General features: G+C 55.3%; 1 protein-coding gene across 1 annotated transcript in view; it reads left to right on the top strand.

The window, feature by feature from the left end:
- The first annotated feature begins 1,230 nt into the window (after positions 1 to 1,230).
- ANGPT4 (angiopoietin 4) overlaps positions 1,231 to 17,003 on the top strand; it is a 31,481-nt gene continuing 15,708 nt past the window's right edge. The window contains exons 1-2 of the mRNA XM_080684197.1: positions 1,231 to 1,648; positions 15,857 to 16,012. Coding sequence (XP_080540323.1) covers positions 1,352 to 1,648; positions 15,857 to 16,012 — 453 coding nt within the window. The 5' untranslated portion in view covers positions 1,231 to 1,351. The remainder of the gene's footprint in view (positions 1,649 to 15,856; positions 16,013 to 17,003) is intronic.

The raw sequence follows: 17,003 nt of genomic DNA, 5'->3' as shown, positions 1-17,003 counted from the left end.
AATAACTATGACACTGACAATAATTCACAATAATTATTTCTACTCACCCAGTGCCAGCACTATTCTAAATGGCTAATTTTCACACCCTGAGACATGGGTGGTATTTCCCTCGGTTTATCAAGAGGAAAAACAGAGAAGTCAAGTGACTTGCCCAAAGTTGAACAGCGGGTAAGTCGTGGAGCCAGGATATGAAGCAGTAGACAGATAAACAAGTACATCAAAAGTCCCTCAGTCCCCATGCTGAGGACTCACATGCATTCCTCATGCAAGAGACAGGTTTACTCAGCTGATGGGTGGGGATATGGAAGCCCAGAGAGGGGACACTGCCCACCCCAGGTCTCAGGGCCGGCAGCTGGGGAGCTGGCTTAGAGCCAGCCGCCTCTGACTCCAGGGCTGCCCCCCAAGCTCTTCTCCCTACCCTCTACCTCCCTCAGAGTCGCCGCAGAGCAGCCTGCCCCAGGACAGACAGCCTCTCCCTCAGCCCCAGGACAGACAGCCTCTCCCTCTGCCCCAGGACAGACAGCCTCTCCCTCTGCCCCAGGACAGACAGCCTCTCCGCATGCTGTCACAGGAACTGGGCCAGGGCCACCTCAGGGCACACCGTCCCTGGCGCCCCCAGGGAGCCAGCTCCATGGTGAAGCAAGCACTTTCCTGGCCTCGCAAGGACGTTCTGTCTCCTGAAACAGGTTGGACTGGCTGCCTCCTCCCCGGCCTCACCCCTCTGCCTCTCCTTTTGCTCTATCCGGGTTATTTCCCTTGTGTGCCAAATGCTCACAGGGAACTAGAGCAGGAACGTGCTGGGGGTGGGGGAAGCGGAGGCATGGGGTGCTGAAATTTGAGATTCCAGCATTCGTGGGAGGAGGCTGGAAAGAGAGACAGAGACAGAGACAGGAAGAGATAGTTGGGTTGGGTTGGTTTTCTGCAGCAGGCGGCCTTGGGGGTGTGCGTGTGAGTTTGTGCGTGTGTGTGCACACGTCTGTGGGTTGTTTTCTTTCCTGCGCGCTTCCAGGGAGGCCGGGTCCCCACGGGGTAATAAGGACTCTGAGGCCCCTACACACAGCAAGGCTAGTGCACAGGCAGGGTAGCAAGAGGGCCTGTGAGAGGAAGGAAGGGAAAGGGGAAGAATAGAGGTGAGCGCGCTGGGAGCGAGCAGGGCGGTGGGAGGAGCTGAGCAGCTGTGGCATCTGGAACAAGTATAAATAGCTGTCTGGGTGGAGCTTGGCCAAACGGGTTTGCAGCTGCAGCGGTTCTAGGGCAGACCTGTCCACTGCTGGCCACAGCGGGGCACCCCGGGCACGGAGCGGGGCCTGCGGGCTCCGACCAGAACCCTTCACCATCACCACATCTCTGGATGCTCTCCTGGCCGGCCATGCTGCTGGGGGGCCTCCTCCTCACTGTGGCCACCATGACTGTGGCCCAGCGGAGGGGGCAGGAGGTGCGAGAGCGCCGCCTGGCGCATCGCGTCCAGCATGGCCAGTGCAGCTACACCTTCCTGCTGCCCGAGCCGGAGGCCTGCGCTCCAGAGACTGGGACCTTCAGGGGCTCCAACAGCCTCCAGAGGGACTCGCTGAACCTAGTGGCCTGGCCTACCAAGCGGATGCAACACCTGGAGAAGATGCTGGAGAACAACACGCAGCGGCTACAGAAGGTATGGGCTGGGCCTGCAGGGGTGGGGGGTGGGGGGCAATTGGCAGCTGCAGCATCCACCCCAGAGGCCTTCCCTGGGCACAGAGGGCCAGGCTGATGGGACCCTTGTCTCTGAATTGCATGGACTGAGATAATGAGGCCCAGAGAGGGGCAGGGATAAGCCTAAGGCCACACAGCAAGACTGGGCAGGGTCAGAACTGGAAACCTGACTCCCTAACTGCCAATCCCTCATTCACCTGATAAAAGCTACTGTGGGCCAGGGCCTTCCTAGGTGCTGGGGACTCAACAGCAAATAAACAATATGTCCCCTCTGGACTAGTGGGGACAGAGGCATAAAGAAATGAACAGTAAAAACCTGCCCGGTCAGATGGTGACAAAATGAAAGAGGGGAAAGGCAAGAAGTGACCCGGGGTGGCTATTTGAGGTCAAGAGAAGTCAAGAGAAGGTAACATTTGAACCCAGAGAACAAGGGGAGTGAAGGAGCAGCTCATGCAGGGACCTGGGAGGAGGGCCTTCACGGCAGAGGGACCAGCAAGTGCAAAGGCTGGGCGGTGGGAACGCAGCCGGGTGCCTGGGAACAGCAGGATGGCCAGTGTGGCTGGAGCAGAGGAGGAGGGGGACGAAGGGTGAGGGACGAGACCTGAGAGGTGAGGAGAGGGCAGCCCACGTTGGGCCTTGGGGGCCTCTGAAAGGACTTTGGCTCTTGCTCCGAGCACCCTGGGAGCCATTGAGGGATTCTGAGCAGAAAAGACACACCAGAATCGGTTTGAACAGAACAGTCCGTAGGGGACAGGGTGGAGGATTGAAGCCCGAGGAGGAGGCTGCTGCAGCCACCAGGCAAGAGGCGATGGAGGCCTGAAGCAGGATGGGGCTGGGAGCGGGCGTTGATGCCATGTGTCGACGGCCAGCTGCTGGTATATCCTGAAAAGGGTGCCGATGGGCTCTGCTGATGAAGTGGATAGGGGGTGGCAGAGACAAGGAACTGAGGACACCACTGCCATTGTGCCCAAGGCCAGCGCCTCTAGGAGCTCCTGCCCTCATTCTTTCAGCAAGCACTCTGAGCACCTACTGCGTGCCAGGGCCTAGGTCAGGCACTGAGGTGAACGAGCCAGGCTTGGCCCCGGGGCCGGTGTAGGGGCAGGAAAGGCATCCTGCAGGTTCCAAGATGGGCCTGGCCAGCCCCCTAAGTAGGAGTTACCGAGGGAGAGAACAGGACCCAGGCACCGGAGACCGGAGACCGTCTGATCGACAGCAGGGAGTGGAGAGGAGTGAACCGATTCCTGGAGCTTTTGAATGTATTAAGCAGCAGACAGCAGCTTCTAGAGTCCAGGGGTGGGCAAACTTTTTGACTCGAGGGCCACAATGGGTTCTTAAACTGGACTGGAGGGCCGGAACAAAAGCATGGATGGAGTGTTTGTGTGAACTAATATAAATTCAAAGTAAAGGAGCAGAGGGGAGAGCAAGAGAACCGGATAGAACAGCCGGATCCGGCCCGTGGGCCGTAGTTTGCCCACGGCTGTTCTAGACTAAGGTGAGAGCAAAGGAGACAAGAATGTTCCCCGAGGTGTCTCTCCCAGGAGCGGTCCCTTCTTACCCATGGTTTCCAAATTGTTCCAATCATGTGCCCAAGCAGCAATGTTCACTCCCTAATATGTGCATATTTACTAAACAGTTATGCACGTGTGCCCACATTAAGATTATATGTACAAGGTATGACACAAATGAAAATGCACATCAAGTGAAAATGAGCACAAATGAAAGTGAACATTAAAAAGATGACATAGGACCCTGGCCGGTGTAGCTCAGTAGGTTAGGCATCGTCCCATGCACCAAAAGGTTGCCATTCAGTTCCCACTAGGGGTTGTGCAGGAGGCAGCCAATCAATGTCTCACTCACATCAATGTTTCTCTCTCCCTCCCCCTCCCTTCCTCTCTCTCTAAAAATCACTAAAAAAAAAAATCTTTTAAGAAAGATGACATATGAAATCACGTAAATTGAAGTTCTGGTATTTTCCCCCTGTTTTCCAAAGGATTGCCTTTCGCACACCCTGGGTGGATCCATCCTCAAGGGAGAGGCTGCCCTGCACCTGTCTAACCAACGTGCGTCATGCATACATTCACACACCTTCATGCACACATGCACTTAACCTCCTGCTTCACTCCTGCCCAGACCATCCGTCTCCTCAGCCCTCACTCAGCATCTTCCCATAGTCCTCTGCCCTCCCACTACCTGTCCTCTCACTACCTGTCCTGCAACACCTCCAGCCTCCAACATCCCACCCTCAGGTCCCCCTCTAGGGAGCTCTTGGCTTCACACTCTGGAGCCAACCCAGTGGGGGCTCCATGCTGCCTTGAAATTTGTGTCTTCAGGCACCTGTTTCCAGTCCCATAAAAGTTACTCCAAACCTTACCTTCTTTAGACCTCCATCCTGAACCCCACCCATCCTCTCACCAGACCATGGACCTCCTGCCACAAGAAATGGGGCCCAGGAGAGAGATGCCCCTCAGCAGCCTGCCCCACACCTGCAGGTCCACCTGTGCACCCTCCAGTCCCCAGAGCCTTTCTCCAGGGGCCAAGGCCGCTTCTCCATTCTAGGCTGTGAGCCCCATCCTCTGCAGCCCCTCAACTCCTCAAATCAACCATCCTTCCTGTGTCTCCATCCACTTCTCCCTCCCTGCTGGTCCTCCCCCTTCGTGTTTAATCGCATCCAGGTATCTTCCATGTTTCAGAAGGAAGAGGGGAAACAAGCCTCTTCATCCCATGGCCCCTCTGACTTCTGGCCTAGCTCTCAGAAGTCCACATGCTCTACCTCTGCTGCCTCAATGCCCACTTCCTCGTTCCCGTAAGGTCGCCTCCCACACCCCACTTCCCACATCCAGTGGCCACGGCTCAGTCTTCATCATACTTGACCTCCTGGCAAATCTAATACTGCTTCCCAGCACATCCTTCCAGAAACTGTCTCCATCAGCAAACCCTCATCTACAAGGCCTGCTGTTCCAACCACTTTCCCTACCTCCATGGGCCCACCCTGGACAGCCACCTCCATCTCCTTCCTACCTGCACGGTCATCACAGCCACCACCCTGGGCTGGCTCCCTGTTTCCACCTGGCCCCACAGTCCTTTCTGCATACAGCAGTCAGAGGGGTCCTATTCAAATCTAAGTCAGATCCTGTTCCTCCTCTGCCCAAACCCTTCCCAGGGTTCCCATCTCTTCAGCATAAGAGCAAATATCCTTAATTCCTGGAACACCCCTTACCCAGATACCCACATGTCTCACCCCTGACCTCCCTCAGGTCTTTGGTTAAATGTCACCTCCTCAGAAAGGCCCTCCTTGTCCATCCTATATAAAATAGTCACTCTCCTTCTATCCCTTCACCTGGTTTTGGTTTTTCTCTTGGCACTTTCTACCACCTGTTCTTAAGAGCATTTCTTTTGGTCTGTGAGCTGCCAGAGGGCAGGGACCATGTCTGTTTTGCTCACTTCTGTGTTCCCAGGGCCTGGAACGGTGCCTGGCACATAGTAGGCGCTCAATACATGTCTCCTGAATGCACAATGTTCCTCCAGTCTCTCAGGTTGCTCCTGCTTCTCCCCCATCCTGAAATGTTGGTGTTTCCCAGGACTTTATCTCATCTCTTGGTTTCCTCTCACACTTAGTGTCACTGCCCTCAGGGCTGCTCCCCACCACTCCTGCTCACTGTCTCCAACCTGCTCCTCCATGACACCAAATGGGCATCTGATGGGTCCCTGTGCCCCAAACCCATAGCCCTGCTATCCCCCCGCCCCAAACATCTCCTCTCTGAGACCCCAGTCTCAGCTTCAAAGTTGTCTGACACTCAGCTCTTCCCTCCCTGCCCACTGCTGCTCTCTGTTTAAGGTATCATCACCCAGCCAACAGGCCTCTGCACCCTGGGGCTGTCCTTCACCTCCTCCCCTGCTCCTCCCAACCACCAGGCAGCATGTCCCATCCATCCTGCTGTGTCAGCTGCTCTCATCAGCATCCATCCTTCCGTCTACCTGGCTGCTGCCCTGGCTCAGGCCTCATCAACTCCCACCTGGCTTCTCTACTTTAAGTCTCACCCTCTCATCCTCTTTGACTCCGCTGGATGCCTGGTGCTTAGGCAACACTGACGCAGCCAAAGGATGGATTTAAACTGAAGACTTTTGGGTCAGAAGGTCACCTAGCTCATCCCTTCAGCTCACAGTGGAATGTTCTCTCCTGGCGTCCATCCACCTAGCCGGATAATCCAGGAGCCCCCATAGAACACCGTGGGCCAGCGGTCACTGATGTAGGAGTCAGGCAGACCTGAGTTCGCAGCCTGACCCCGGCACTTGCCTGCCACGTGGCTATGGATGAGTGAGTCCCTGTTTCCCCATCTGCAAAATGGAGAAAACCACAGTACGTCAAGGGGTGGCTGGGAAGACCGCGAGGTCGCTCCCGCGCCATCTCAGCCTGCTGCCGGCTACTGTCCCTGCTTCGCGTAGCCCACCTGCCCAGAATGCAGAGGACTGATGGGCTATCATTTAATCAACATAATCTCACTGTGAACTCTGTACCACTGGCTGGGGGAAGCTCAGTCGTGGTCAGGTCAGTCCAAGGGTGGCAGATAACCTCAGGGTTGGGAATGTCACTTGTCTACGCTAGTGTTCTCGAGGGATCCCCAATCATGCTGGTCTTTGGTGGGGTTCATGCAAGTGTTGGCCATGTCATCTCCTAGGTAACGGACCCCTTGGGTTGAGTGCTTCCCTCATGCCTGTCAGTGTTCAGGTCACTGCCAAGTCACTCTGTGCCCGAGGAGCCTGCCACAAGGTCAGACCCATTCGCCTAAACACCCCTGGCAGTCGCTTCGCCCTGGGTCCTGCACTTCCGTGGGTAGCTTCAGAGCCTAAAAGGTGAGAGCCCCAACGCTGGAGCCCAACGGTTGGAATTTGAAACCAGTTCTGCCTCTTCTTTGCTGTGTGACCCGGGGCAAGTTGCTTCACCTCTCTGAGCCTTGGTTTCCTTTCCTATAAAAAGCGTGACGGCTCCTACCTCCATGAGGATTTAATGGGATGAGGCACAGTGAGTCCTTGGGCCGGTGCCAGGTACATAGTAAACTCAATACCTGCTGCCTGTTTCCATCAGGCGCTCTCCCTGGAAACAGCAACGTGAGTCCTGGTCCTTCCTCCCCTGGTGGGGACATATGAGCCCTGGCTCAGTGATAGGCAGCATCTGAACAGTCATTTCTCTCCATCCTACTCTCCCCGGCCCCAGTCAGGAACGCTTGCTACCTTCGGTGGCCATGGTCGTGACCTCCCGCTGGCTCTTCTCTTGTGTAGTCTCTCAGTCCAGAGTCTTTGAAACTCCAAGGCCACTTTTGGCTTCTTCTAGAACAACCCAGAAGAGAAAAAATTGAGTTTCAAAATAGCCTTATCTAGTAGCAGCAGCAGCAGCAGCAGCATCACCATGGCCATCGGGGTGACCTGGGGTGATGGGAGATAGCCTGCCCCCCAGACCCAGCACCCAGCAAGATTCTGTTCATCTTGGTGGGGGCAGGGGTGCTGTTGCAAGCTCCCAATGGCCAATGCCTGCCCAGCCATGCCCCCAGCTCCTCCCCTGTACAGATAAGGAAACTGAGGCCAACCAAGAGAAGGGGCTTGCCAGAGTCATGCAGCGGCAAAAACCAACCTCCATACTGCAGGTCCTTTCTCCTGGCTGGAGGGTGTCGGGGAGGTGGGGGCAGCAAGATCTGAGAGCCAGCGGGATGCTCCCTTCTGCCTCAGAATCCCAAATCCCAGATTCCCACTCTTCTCCCAGCATGCAACTGGCTGGTGTCCTTCTGCCCTATGCTCAGATGTGCATAGGGTGGGGGTACCCTGCCCTTGCTCCCTCTCCCTATTTCTTGCTCTGCTCCCCTGAGCCCCTCTCCCTTCCCCTCCTTCTACTCTTCTTACCTTCCTTCCACCTCTCTCTTCTGCCCCAGTGACTCATGTCCGTCAAGACTCTTGGTGGGCTGCACAGCAGCTCCTGGCAGCAGCCAGGAATGTTGAGGGGGTGGGCGCAAGGCTAGCTGGAGGACAGGCTCCCCTAGCTGAGCCGAGTGGTGCCGTGGTTAGTCACATGGCCTCCTGGGGTCACCACAGACTAGCTCTGTGACCCGGTGTGGGCCCTCACTCGGTGCCACACCTGTGAGGCATGTGATGTGGGGCCATGAGCAGCGGAGCTGGAAAGTGTCTGCCCTCAGCATGCCCCCAACAAAGGCACACACTATTCCTGCCATCCCCCCAGCTCCCAGCCCCTCAGCAGGAGGTGCCCCTCTGCCCTGGCCCGTGCTCCCCACAGGCTCCTTCAGAGGAGGAGGAGAGTGAGGAAAACAAGGGCCACACAGGGCCCCAGGCGCCTGGCCCCCCTCAGCACCAGAGGGCAGCACGCCTTCTTCCAGGTCTCTGGGGCCCCTGGCCTGGCAGACTCCGAACCCTGACCCTGCAGGTCACTGCACTTCCTCCCTGTCCTGGCAGCAGCTGGCCCTCTGCCTGCGTCGCTGTCTGCCTCTCTTTGCACCTCCGTGTGCCTCTGCCTCTCACAGTCTCTCCTGGGGCTCTCAGGTGGCCCTGTTTCTGTGTGTGTCTCTGTCACTCTCCAGTTCTCTCTCTTGTCTGGCTGGTGTCTCCCTAAGTCTCTCCCTGTCATTCTCTCAGATTCTCCCCTAACCACTAGGCCATCTGTCCCCACCACCTCTACCTCCCCAGGCATCCACATGCGCTGTCCACCCTGGAGGACATCCCGGCCCAATGGCCAGCGCCCACCCCTCAAGGGGGAGGCTGGCGGCTGTGCAGGAGCCTCTGACCTGGCACTGCCCCTCGCCTCTGCTGTTTGCTCCAGTTCCCTGACGTCAAACCTCAGAATAACTCAGCCCCTCGCCTGGTGGCCACTGGGCCCTGCCTGACTGGACATGGGTCAAAAGCAAGTCGGGCGGGAATGCAGTGTGGGGTCCTGGCGCAGCCTGGACCCTCCCTCACTGCCCGGACTTCCAGCTACCCCGGCCTCCCCAGGCTGCCCGTAAATTCTTGGCATTTTCAGCCTTGGGTTATCCAAACAAGAAATGAATCTCGGCTGCTGAACCAAACCTCTTGGGGTTTGATTTCCTAACCTTCCCTGGCCGCTTTCTGCTTGGGGCTGGGGGTGGGGTGGAGAGAACAGCATTTATGTCTTGGAGGAAGAAGGCTGTTTTCCCAAGAGGGGAGCCTAGAAAGACTGGCACAGATGCCCTCAGCCTAGGGATGGGCTGGTGCAGGGGTGCAGAGGCCCCGAGCACGGCTCCCCCCTCCAGGAATGGGTTTATTTGTTCAAGTGCCTGGCCCGGCCATCCCATGGGGGCAGGGCATGTGTTTCTGGATCTTTCCTTCCAGCCCCAGAGCTCGGCGGGCTGGATGTACACAGACCCTCTCCCTCTTCTCTCTGTGGGCAGGAAATGTGAGAAAACAGCCCCTAGGTCTGTCCCCTGAGCCCGCACCTCTGGCCTCTGAGTGTTTGCTTCACCACAGAGCCCGCTCTGCAATGCCTGGAACGGACCCCGGGAACCCCTGTGGGATCTGAGGAGGACTGAGCTAAGGTCAAGTGGCCAGGCCCCAGTGGTACCATGGACCAGCTGTGTGGTTCTGGGGCAGCCACCCACCTGCATCATTTGGTTCCTCTAAAAAGCGGAACTGAAAACATGCCCTGCCTCCCAGAGAGAGCGCAGGATAAAGGAAGACAACCAGCATGTACTTACTGTGAGCTGGACACTGCCCTATGTGCCTTGAGAGAATTATCCCATTTCTTTCTCACAACAAGACTGTGAAGCAAGATTGTTTACCCATTAATGGATGGAGAAACTGAGGCACCAAGCGGTGCCATGACTTACCCAAGGCTGCCTGGCAAGGAAGGCTGAGGAGTCACATTCATACACACCAGTCACCCTCCCACCTCAGGCCTTTGCACTTGTCTTTCCCTTCTGACTTTCCACAGCTGGCCTGTCTCATCCTCTCAGCTCAGGTGAGGGTTTCCCTGCCACTCTGGCTAACCGTGCCCTCGAGCCCAATCATTACTCCATCTTATTCTCTTCATAGCAAGCGTCACTATTGGAATTTAACTGATGGATTTAGTGGCAGTGCACTGGAATCAGGTAACTTTCCAATTTTGTTCATTCCTGATTCCATAGCGCCTAGGAAAGTGCCTAGCGCGTAGTAGGTATTCAAGAAATAACTCCTGGCAGAATACATGGATGAAACTCAGGGTGGGGATTACTTTGAGGAAACATATTTATTATGATGATATATATGGGATGTTTGAAAGAACTTTGTGTTGGTGGGTTGTTTGTTTTCTATTGTATTTTATTCCGCATTCAATGAAATTCACCCTTTTAACATATAGTTCTATGAGGCGTGTTTTTTTGTTTTGTTTTGTTTTGTTTTTAATCCTCACCTGAGGATATTTTTCCATTGATTTTTAGAGAGAGTGAAATAGAGAGGGAAAGACAGAGAGAAATATCGATTGGTTGCCTCTTGCACGTGCCCCAACCAGGGCCCAGGCCAGGGAGGAGCCTGTAACCAAGATACATGCCCTTGACTGGAATTGAACCTGGGACCCTCTGGTCCGCAGGTCAACATTCTATCTACTGAGCCAAACTGGCTAGGGCTGTTCTATGAGTTTTGACAAATGTGTACAGTCATGTAACACCACAGTCATGATATAGACATTGCACACTCCAAAAAGTTCTTATCACCCTTTGTAGTCAGTCCTTGCCCCCAGGCCTGAGCCCCTGTAACCTTGGATTCTGACTTTTCCAGAAAGTCATATAAACAAAACAAACCAAACAGCGTGTAGCCTTTGAGTATGCAGGCTTTGCTCACACAGCAAAACACGCTGGAGAGCCACTTGGGCTCCTGCGAGGCTTCCTTTACGCTGCTGAGCAGGATCCACTGAATGGATGGACCCAGGTTGTTTATCTGTTTGCCGGTTGAAGTTTTCTTTATTTAAATACTGCGGGAGGAAAAGGGGTGTGAGAAGATTTCCTTGGCTACTAAGACTCATCCACAGACACTCACCCGTTCTCTTTCCGAAACGCCGTTCTTCTTCCCCCAGCCCCTGCCCATCAAGACTCCTTTCCTTTCTTCCAAGGCCCTTTTCCAGTGCCCTCTCCTCAGTGAGGAGCAGGGTTTCCTGTCCCCATGTCCCAGGTTGGTAAGTGAGCTCAGAGAAGCGGAGCCCTAAATGACCAGAGGCCCACCGCTGGAGGGGAGCAGAGCCAGAGCTCAAACCCAGGGCCAGCAGGGAAGGGGGTAGCCCAAGGGCCAGAGATCAGCCTCTTTGCAGGCTGGAGGGATGCCGGGAGTCCAGGCCCTCTTTCCCCATCTTAGACCTAAAAATCTGCCAGCATGAGGGTGAGGGAGAAGGGGTAGGTCCAATGGTGGGTGGGAGGAAGCTGTGGCAGACCCCATCACCTGCGGGTACCTTCATTGGGATCCCTCCCCCCCTTTCAGCTGGCTCCCGAACCCTGGTATAAAACCAACCCCCACCACATAGGCTGACATCAGTCACCAGAGTCCCACCTTGGCCATACTGGGCCCATCTGGCCTGGATTACCCATCCCAGAGCTCACGCTGGAGAGTGGATGTGGCAAATTAGATCATGAGCCCCAGCTGCCGGTAGCCTTTGCCCCACTCAGCCACTTGCACTCAAAGGGCAAGTGAGAGACCAATGAGGGAGTTCCTGTCACTCAAGATGACCCTAAGCTATCCCGAGGTCCTACCCAGTTCTGTAGACCTGAGGAAGCCCCTGAGCAAGGAGTCTTGAAACCTAGCCCACCAAGTAGTGACCTTGGGCAAGTCTTCTGGACCTCGGTTTGTCCATCTGCATCAAGAGGCTTGGGGGATGCCTGCGGAGGTCTTAGGGCAGGAATGAACTTCCTGCTTGAGAGTGTGGGATAGAAGCTCAGGACCAAAGAGTCCTGGGGGTGGGGGTGAGGGTGATGCACAGGATTCAACAGAATAGGTTATATTTTTTTCTTGAGCGTGGAAAATACACAGCTTTTATTGTATTATTCTTTATGCTTTTTTTTTTGTATGTGTGAAGTATCCTATCTAATAAAGAGGGAATATGCTAATTGACCATCACTCTGTCACAAAGATGGCTGCACCCACAGCTGAGGCCAAGTTCCCATAAGGAGCCCTAACGAGCAATCAGCAGGGACTTGAGGCTACACCCTCTCCCACTGCCCCCCCATGGGGCTTGACAGGGGACTTCAGGCCGTGCCCCCCACCCTAGCACTGGGCCAGGGGACCTGAGGCTGTATCCCCCTGCCTGGCTGGGCTTGACAGGGGACCTCAGGACATGTCTCCCACCTGGCAGGGCTTAATGGAGGACCTCAAGGCATGCCTCCAGCCCCAGTCTGGGCTAGGGGACCTCAGGCCACGCCCCCGTCCTGGTGCCGGGCCAGGGGACCTGAAGCTACGCCCCCTGCCTGGTAGGCCTTGACAAGGGTGGGACTGGCCGGGTCTGGATCTAGCCCAGGGGTGGGCAAACTTTTTGACTCAAGGGCCACAATGGGTTCTTAAACTGGACCAGAGGGCTGGAACCAAAGCATGGATGGAGTGTTTGTGTGAACTAATATAAATTCAAAGTAAAGGAGCGGAGGGGAGAGCAAGAGAACCGGATAGAACAGCTGGATCCGGCCCGTGGGCCGTAGTTTGCCCAAGGCTGATCTAGCCCAATGCGGGGAGGCGGGGGCAGCTGGGTCTGGGTCTCACGTGATTTTGAGGTGCATGTGGATGGGCAGGGACTTTACTCTGGGTCCTGTGGTAAGCCCCAGACTCTGACAAGAGGAAGGTTTTCATATACATTTTACTAATTTTCTTTAGTCTCTGACACTTCTATTATAGAGAAAGGGCAAATAGCAATATTAAATTATTTCCTCTAATTAATCCCCTTTTAATGTGCATAAATTTCGTGCACCAGGTCACTAGTCCTAAATAATAAAGAGGGAATATGCAAATTGACCATCACTCTGTCACAAAGATGCCTGCACCCACAGCTGAGGCCAAGTTCCCTAAGGAGCCTTAATGAGCAATCAGCAGGGACCTGAGGCTATGCCCTCCCCTGCCCCCATGGGGCTTGACAGGGGACCTCAGGCCCTGCCCCTCATCTGGCAGGGCTTGACAGGGGACCTCAAGGTGGGCTTCCCGTCCTGGTGCTGGGCTAGGGGACCTCAGGCTGCTCCCCCCACCCCAGCACCAGGCCAGGGGACCTAAGGCCACACCCCTCACCAGGTGGGGCTTGACAGGGGACTTCAGGTTGCACCCCCCACCCCAGCACCAGGCCAGAGGACCTGAGGCTGCGCCCCCTGCCTGGCTGGGCTTGACAGGGGACCTCAGGCTGTGCCCCCCCCCCCCCCACCCAGCAGGACTTGATGGGGGACCTCAAGGTGCACCCTCAGTGCTGGGTCAGGATAACTCAGGCTGCGCCCCCCACCAGGTGGGGCTTGACAGGGGACCTGAGGCTGCACCCCCTGCCTGGCAGGGCTTGATGGGTGACCTCAGGCCATGCCCCACACCCAGCAGGGCTTGGCAGGGGATCTCAGGCCATGTCCCCCACCTGGTGGGGCTTAACGGAGGACCTCAAGGCACGCCCCCACCCCAGTCTGGGCTGGGGGACCTCAGGCCATGCCCCCCATCCTGGTGCCAGGCCAGGGGACCTGAGGCTACTCCCCCTCCCCGGCAGGCCTTGACAAGGGTGGGACTGGCCAGGACAGGAGGAAGGTTTTCATATACATTTTACTAATTTTCTTTAGTCTCTGACACTTCTATTATAAAGAAAGGGCAAATAGCAATATTAAATTATTTCCTCTAATAAATCCTCTTTTAATGTGCATGAATTTTGTGCACCGGCTCACTAGTACCATAATAATGTTGTTAAATTTTTTAAGGTGAGGGTAAGAATGGAGGTGAGAAAATGGAGACAATTTGTTCAAAAAGTTATATTATTGAGGGGACCAGAGAAATTGGAGGCATAGTTGAAGGGATCTGGGGTGTCCAAGATTTTTTTTTTCTTTACTTTTTATTTTTATTGATTTTTAGAGAGAAACAAAGGCAGAGGGAAAGAGAGAAACATTGATCTGATCAGCTGCCTCCTGCACACCCCCTGCCAGGATGGAGCCCACAACCAGAGCATGTGCCCAGGGAATCCAACCGGTGACCTTTTGGTGCCCAGGGCAATGCCCAACCAACTGAGCCACACCAGCCAGGCTCCTCTACTTCTCACATGGGAGCTGTTGAAGCATGTTCGTGTGCTGCAGGGGACCGTGGGCTGGGGCTGAGGATGCAGGTAAAGAAGGGGGTGCCAAGGGGACAGGGGCTTGAAGTCACTTTGTGACCTCGGCACTCAGGGTCCTCACACTTAAGTGTCAGACTCACCTGGAGGGCTGGTGTCACCCCAGAGTTTCTGATTCAGTAGGTCTGGGGTGAGACCTAGAAAGGTGCATTGCTAACAAGCTCCCTGGGGGTGCTGTGTCAAGGACCACCCTTTGAGAACCACTGTTTTAGTCAATGCCAGTGCACCCAGATGCACCCTCTTCTGGATTTGACCTTGCACTACAATAGAAGATGCTCCTTCAAAAGCACATGGGACGGGATGGGAGCCGACAATTGAGATGGCAGCGGGGAGAAGAGATGAAGGAGGAAGCAGCCAGAGCCTGGGCCCCCAGCCAAGGTTTCCACCTCTCCTTAGGGAGAACCAGGCTTCCCAGGCGCCCTGTGGGACCTCCTGGAAGGCTGAGGGAGAGCGCAAGGACAGAAGCTGGCAGTGTGTGTGTGGGAGGGGGAGGGTGCGGTATGTGTGCAGGATGGAGAGGGAGAGCAGGAGGGGCACTGAGCCCTGGAACACACTGTGCACCTTTGCAACTTGATCCTGGTGTCGCTGCCAGACCCGCGCCTCCTGCTCTTGGGGAAAAGGCAGTCCTGTCAGGGAACTGAGCATCACCTTGTGGAATCCCTGAACTTTCAAGCTGGGAGAACCCTTGGAGACAGGCCAGATCCACCCTGTTTGGCCGATGGCAAGGGCCAGGAAAACAAGAAGTCCAGCGTGGCAGGTGGACCTGCAAACTCTTATACGAGGAAAGATGTGTCCCCACTCTCTGCTGCTGGCTCTCCCCTAGGAAGCTGGGTAATGGGCATGATTTTGGGGGCTATGCTCTGACCCGTATGCTCCCCCTTTTCTATCAATTCATTGAACACTTATTTATTGAGCACCCAGCATGCGTTAAGCATTCTGCTAGACATGGAGATAAAGTGTTGAGCAGGACCAAATTTCTGGCTTTGTGGAATTGACATTCCAAGGGTAAATCAGGCAATAGACAGAGAAATATCCTATATAATAAAAGCTTAATATGCACATGGACCAAATGGCGGAACGACTGGTCGCTATGACATGCACTGATCACCAGGGGGCAGATGCTCAACTCCAGGCCAGCCAAGGCAGATGCTATTGCCCCTCTGCCCCAATCCCCTCGCCAGTCAGGTGCCAGTGGGGGGCCCCAATCACCCCACTGGTCACCCCACAGATTGGCCCTGATCGCCAGCCCAGCCTAGGGACCGTACCCATGAATGAATTTCATGCATCAGGCCTCTAGTGTAATATAAAGTCAGGGATTGATACGTGATAAGAAGAGACCTGAAATGACATGAGGGAGTGAACCATGTGATGGGGTTGGTGGGGAGAGGCTTCTCCATGCAGAGGGAACAGCATGTGCAAAGGCCCTGAGGTAGGCACATGCTCGCTGTGTTGAAGGGATGTCATAGAGGCCAGTGCCTCTGGAGTGAGGGAGGAAGAGAGGACTAAAGAGAAAATCAGAGTGGCAGCGGGAGGCCATGTCATACAGCAAGCTGCAGACTTTGGCTTTCCCTGTGAGTAAGGTAGGAACCCTGGGAGAGGTTTGAGCGGAGGAAGAATGTGACCTGACTTAGTTTAACGGGATCCCTCTGGCTGCTGAGTGGAGGATGGACTAGGCAGAGAGGGACAAGAGTGGAGGCAGAGAAGCCAGGGAGAAAGCTGCTGGAATAGTCCAGGCAGGAGGTAATGGTGGCCTGGCATGGCAGGGACGTCTCTACTGGTTGTTCTACGTCCTTCGTGGAGACATAGGAAGGGACAGGAGCCTTCCGCCCGCTCCTGCCGGTGACCCAGCCCACGGTCTCCCCACAGCTAGAAAGGTACATCCAGATGAACTTGAGGTCGCAACTGGCGCAGGCACGACAGCACGTGGTCCAAAACCAGACAGCCGCCGTGCTGGAGTTGGGCACCAGCCTCTTGAACCAGACCACCGCCCAGGCCCACCGGCTGACTGACATGGAGGCTCAGGTACCAGGGGGTGAGCGGGTGGCATTGGGGGGCCTGCGGCAGGCCAGGCTGGCTCACAGCCCAGGTCATCTTCCTTGACCTCTGTTCCTGGGTAATGTCAGGGCCTCCTCTGGGCCTGCATCCTCCTGGGGCCCCTCCTGAGGACCCTGTCACAAAATTGTCTCCCACCAGGCCACGAGTCCTAGGGGGGACACTGGCTTTGACTCCAATGCTCAGGTCTGTGCTGGGCACAGGGATGAAGGGGGACAGCACACTCCCCTGTCCTCAGGGGCTCACAGTGCTCCAGGGGAGATGGGAAATAAACAATTCATTAGACCTCAGGGGGCCACTGACTGAGAGAGGAGACAGCTGTATAAATGGGAGGGTGAGTACAGAAATGGATGAAAAGGTGACTGACAAATGGGCACCCGTTTGTTGAACCCCTACTATGTGCCAGGCACAGCTGGAGGGGCCCGGTACTAATTTATAGCACTAAATAAAACAGGTACACGTTCCTACCCTCATGGAGCTTCCTTTCTAAGGAGGTTCAAGAACATAAACAGGATAAACAACATATGTGTGTGAGATGGTGATAGTGCTAAGGAGAATAGCATGGATGAGAGCGATGGGGGTGTGTGGTGGCAGAGGTGGGAGGGGTGAGTTGCAGGTTTAGACTGTGAGGCCAGGAAAGCACCACTGAGAAGGTAGGATGGGAGCCTTTACTGGGAGAGCAGTCCAGACAAGGAAAACAGCATGTGCAAAGGCTCAGAGATGGGACCAGGCTGACAAGCTCCAGGAGGCTAGTGTAGCTGGAGTGGCAAGGGAGCAAGTGGTGGGCCAGGGGTCAGAGAGGTGATAGGGCATATGGCATCACAGGCCCTCTCCAGATGGTGAGAGCTGGGCTTTTTCACTCATGATGTGGGAGCCTCACGAAGATTTTGAGCAGAGAATGGACTGTAGGGGACAAGGACAGGAACAGGGAGCCCTATGAATAAGCTGGCACAGGACACAG

The sequence above is a fragment of the Plecotus auritus genome, assembly GCF_963455305.1.
Source record: "Plecotus auritus genome assembly, chromosome: 8".
Classification (NCBI taxonomy): domain Eukaryota; kingdom Metazoa; phylum Chordata; class Mammalia; order Chiroptera; family Vespertilionidae; genus Plecotus; species Plecotus auritus.
This window is presented reverse-complemented; position numbering and strand designations above follow the sequence as displayed.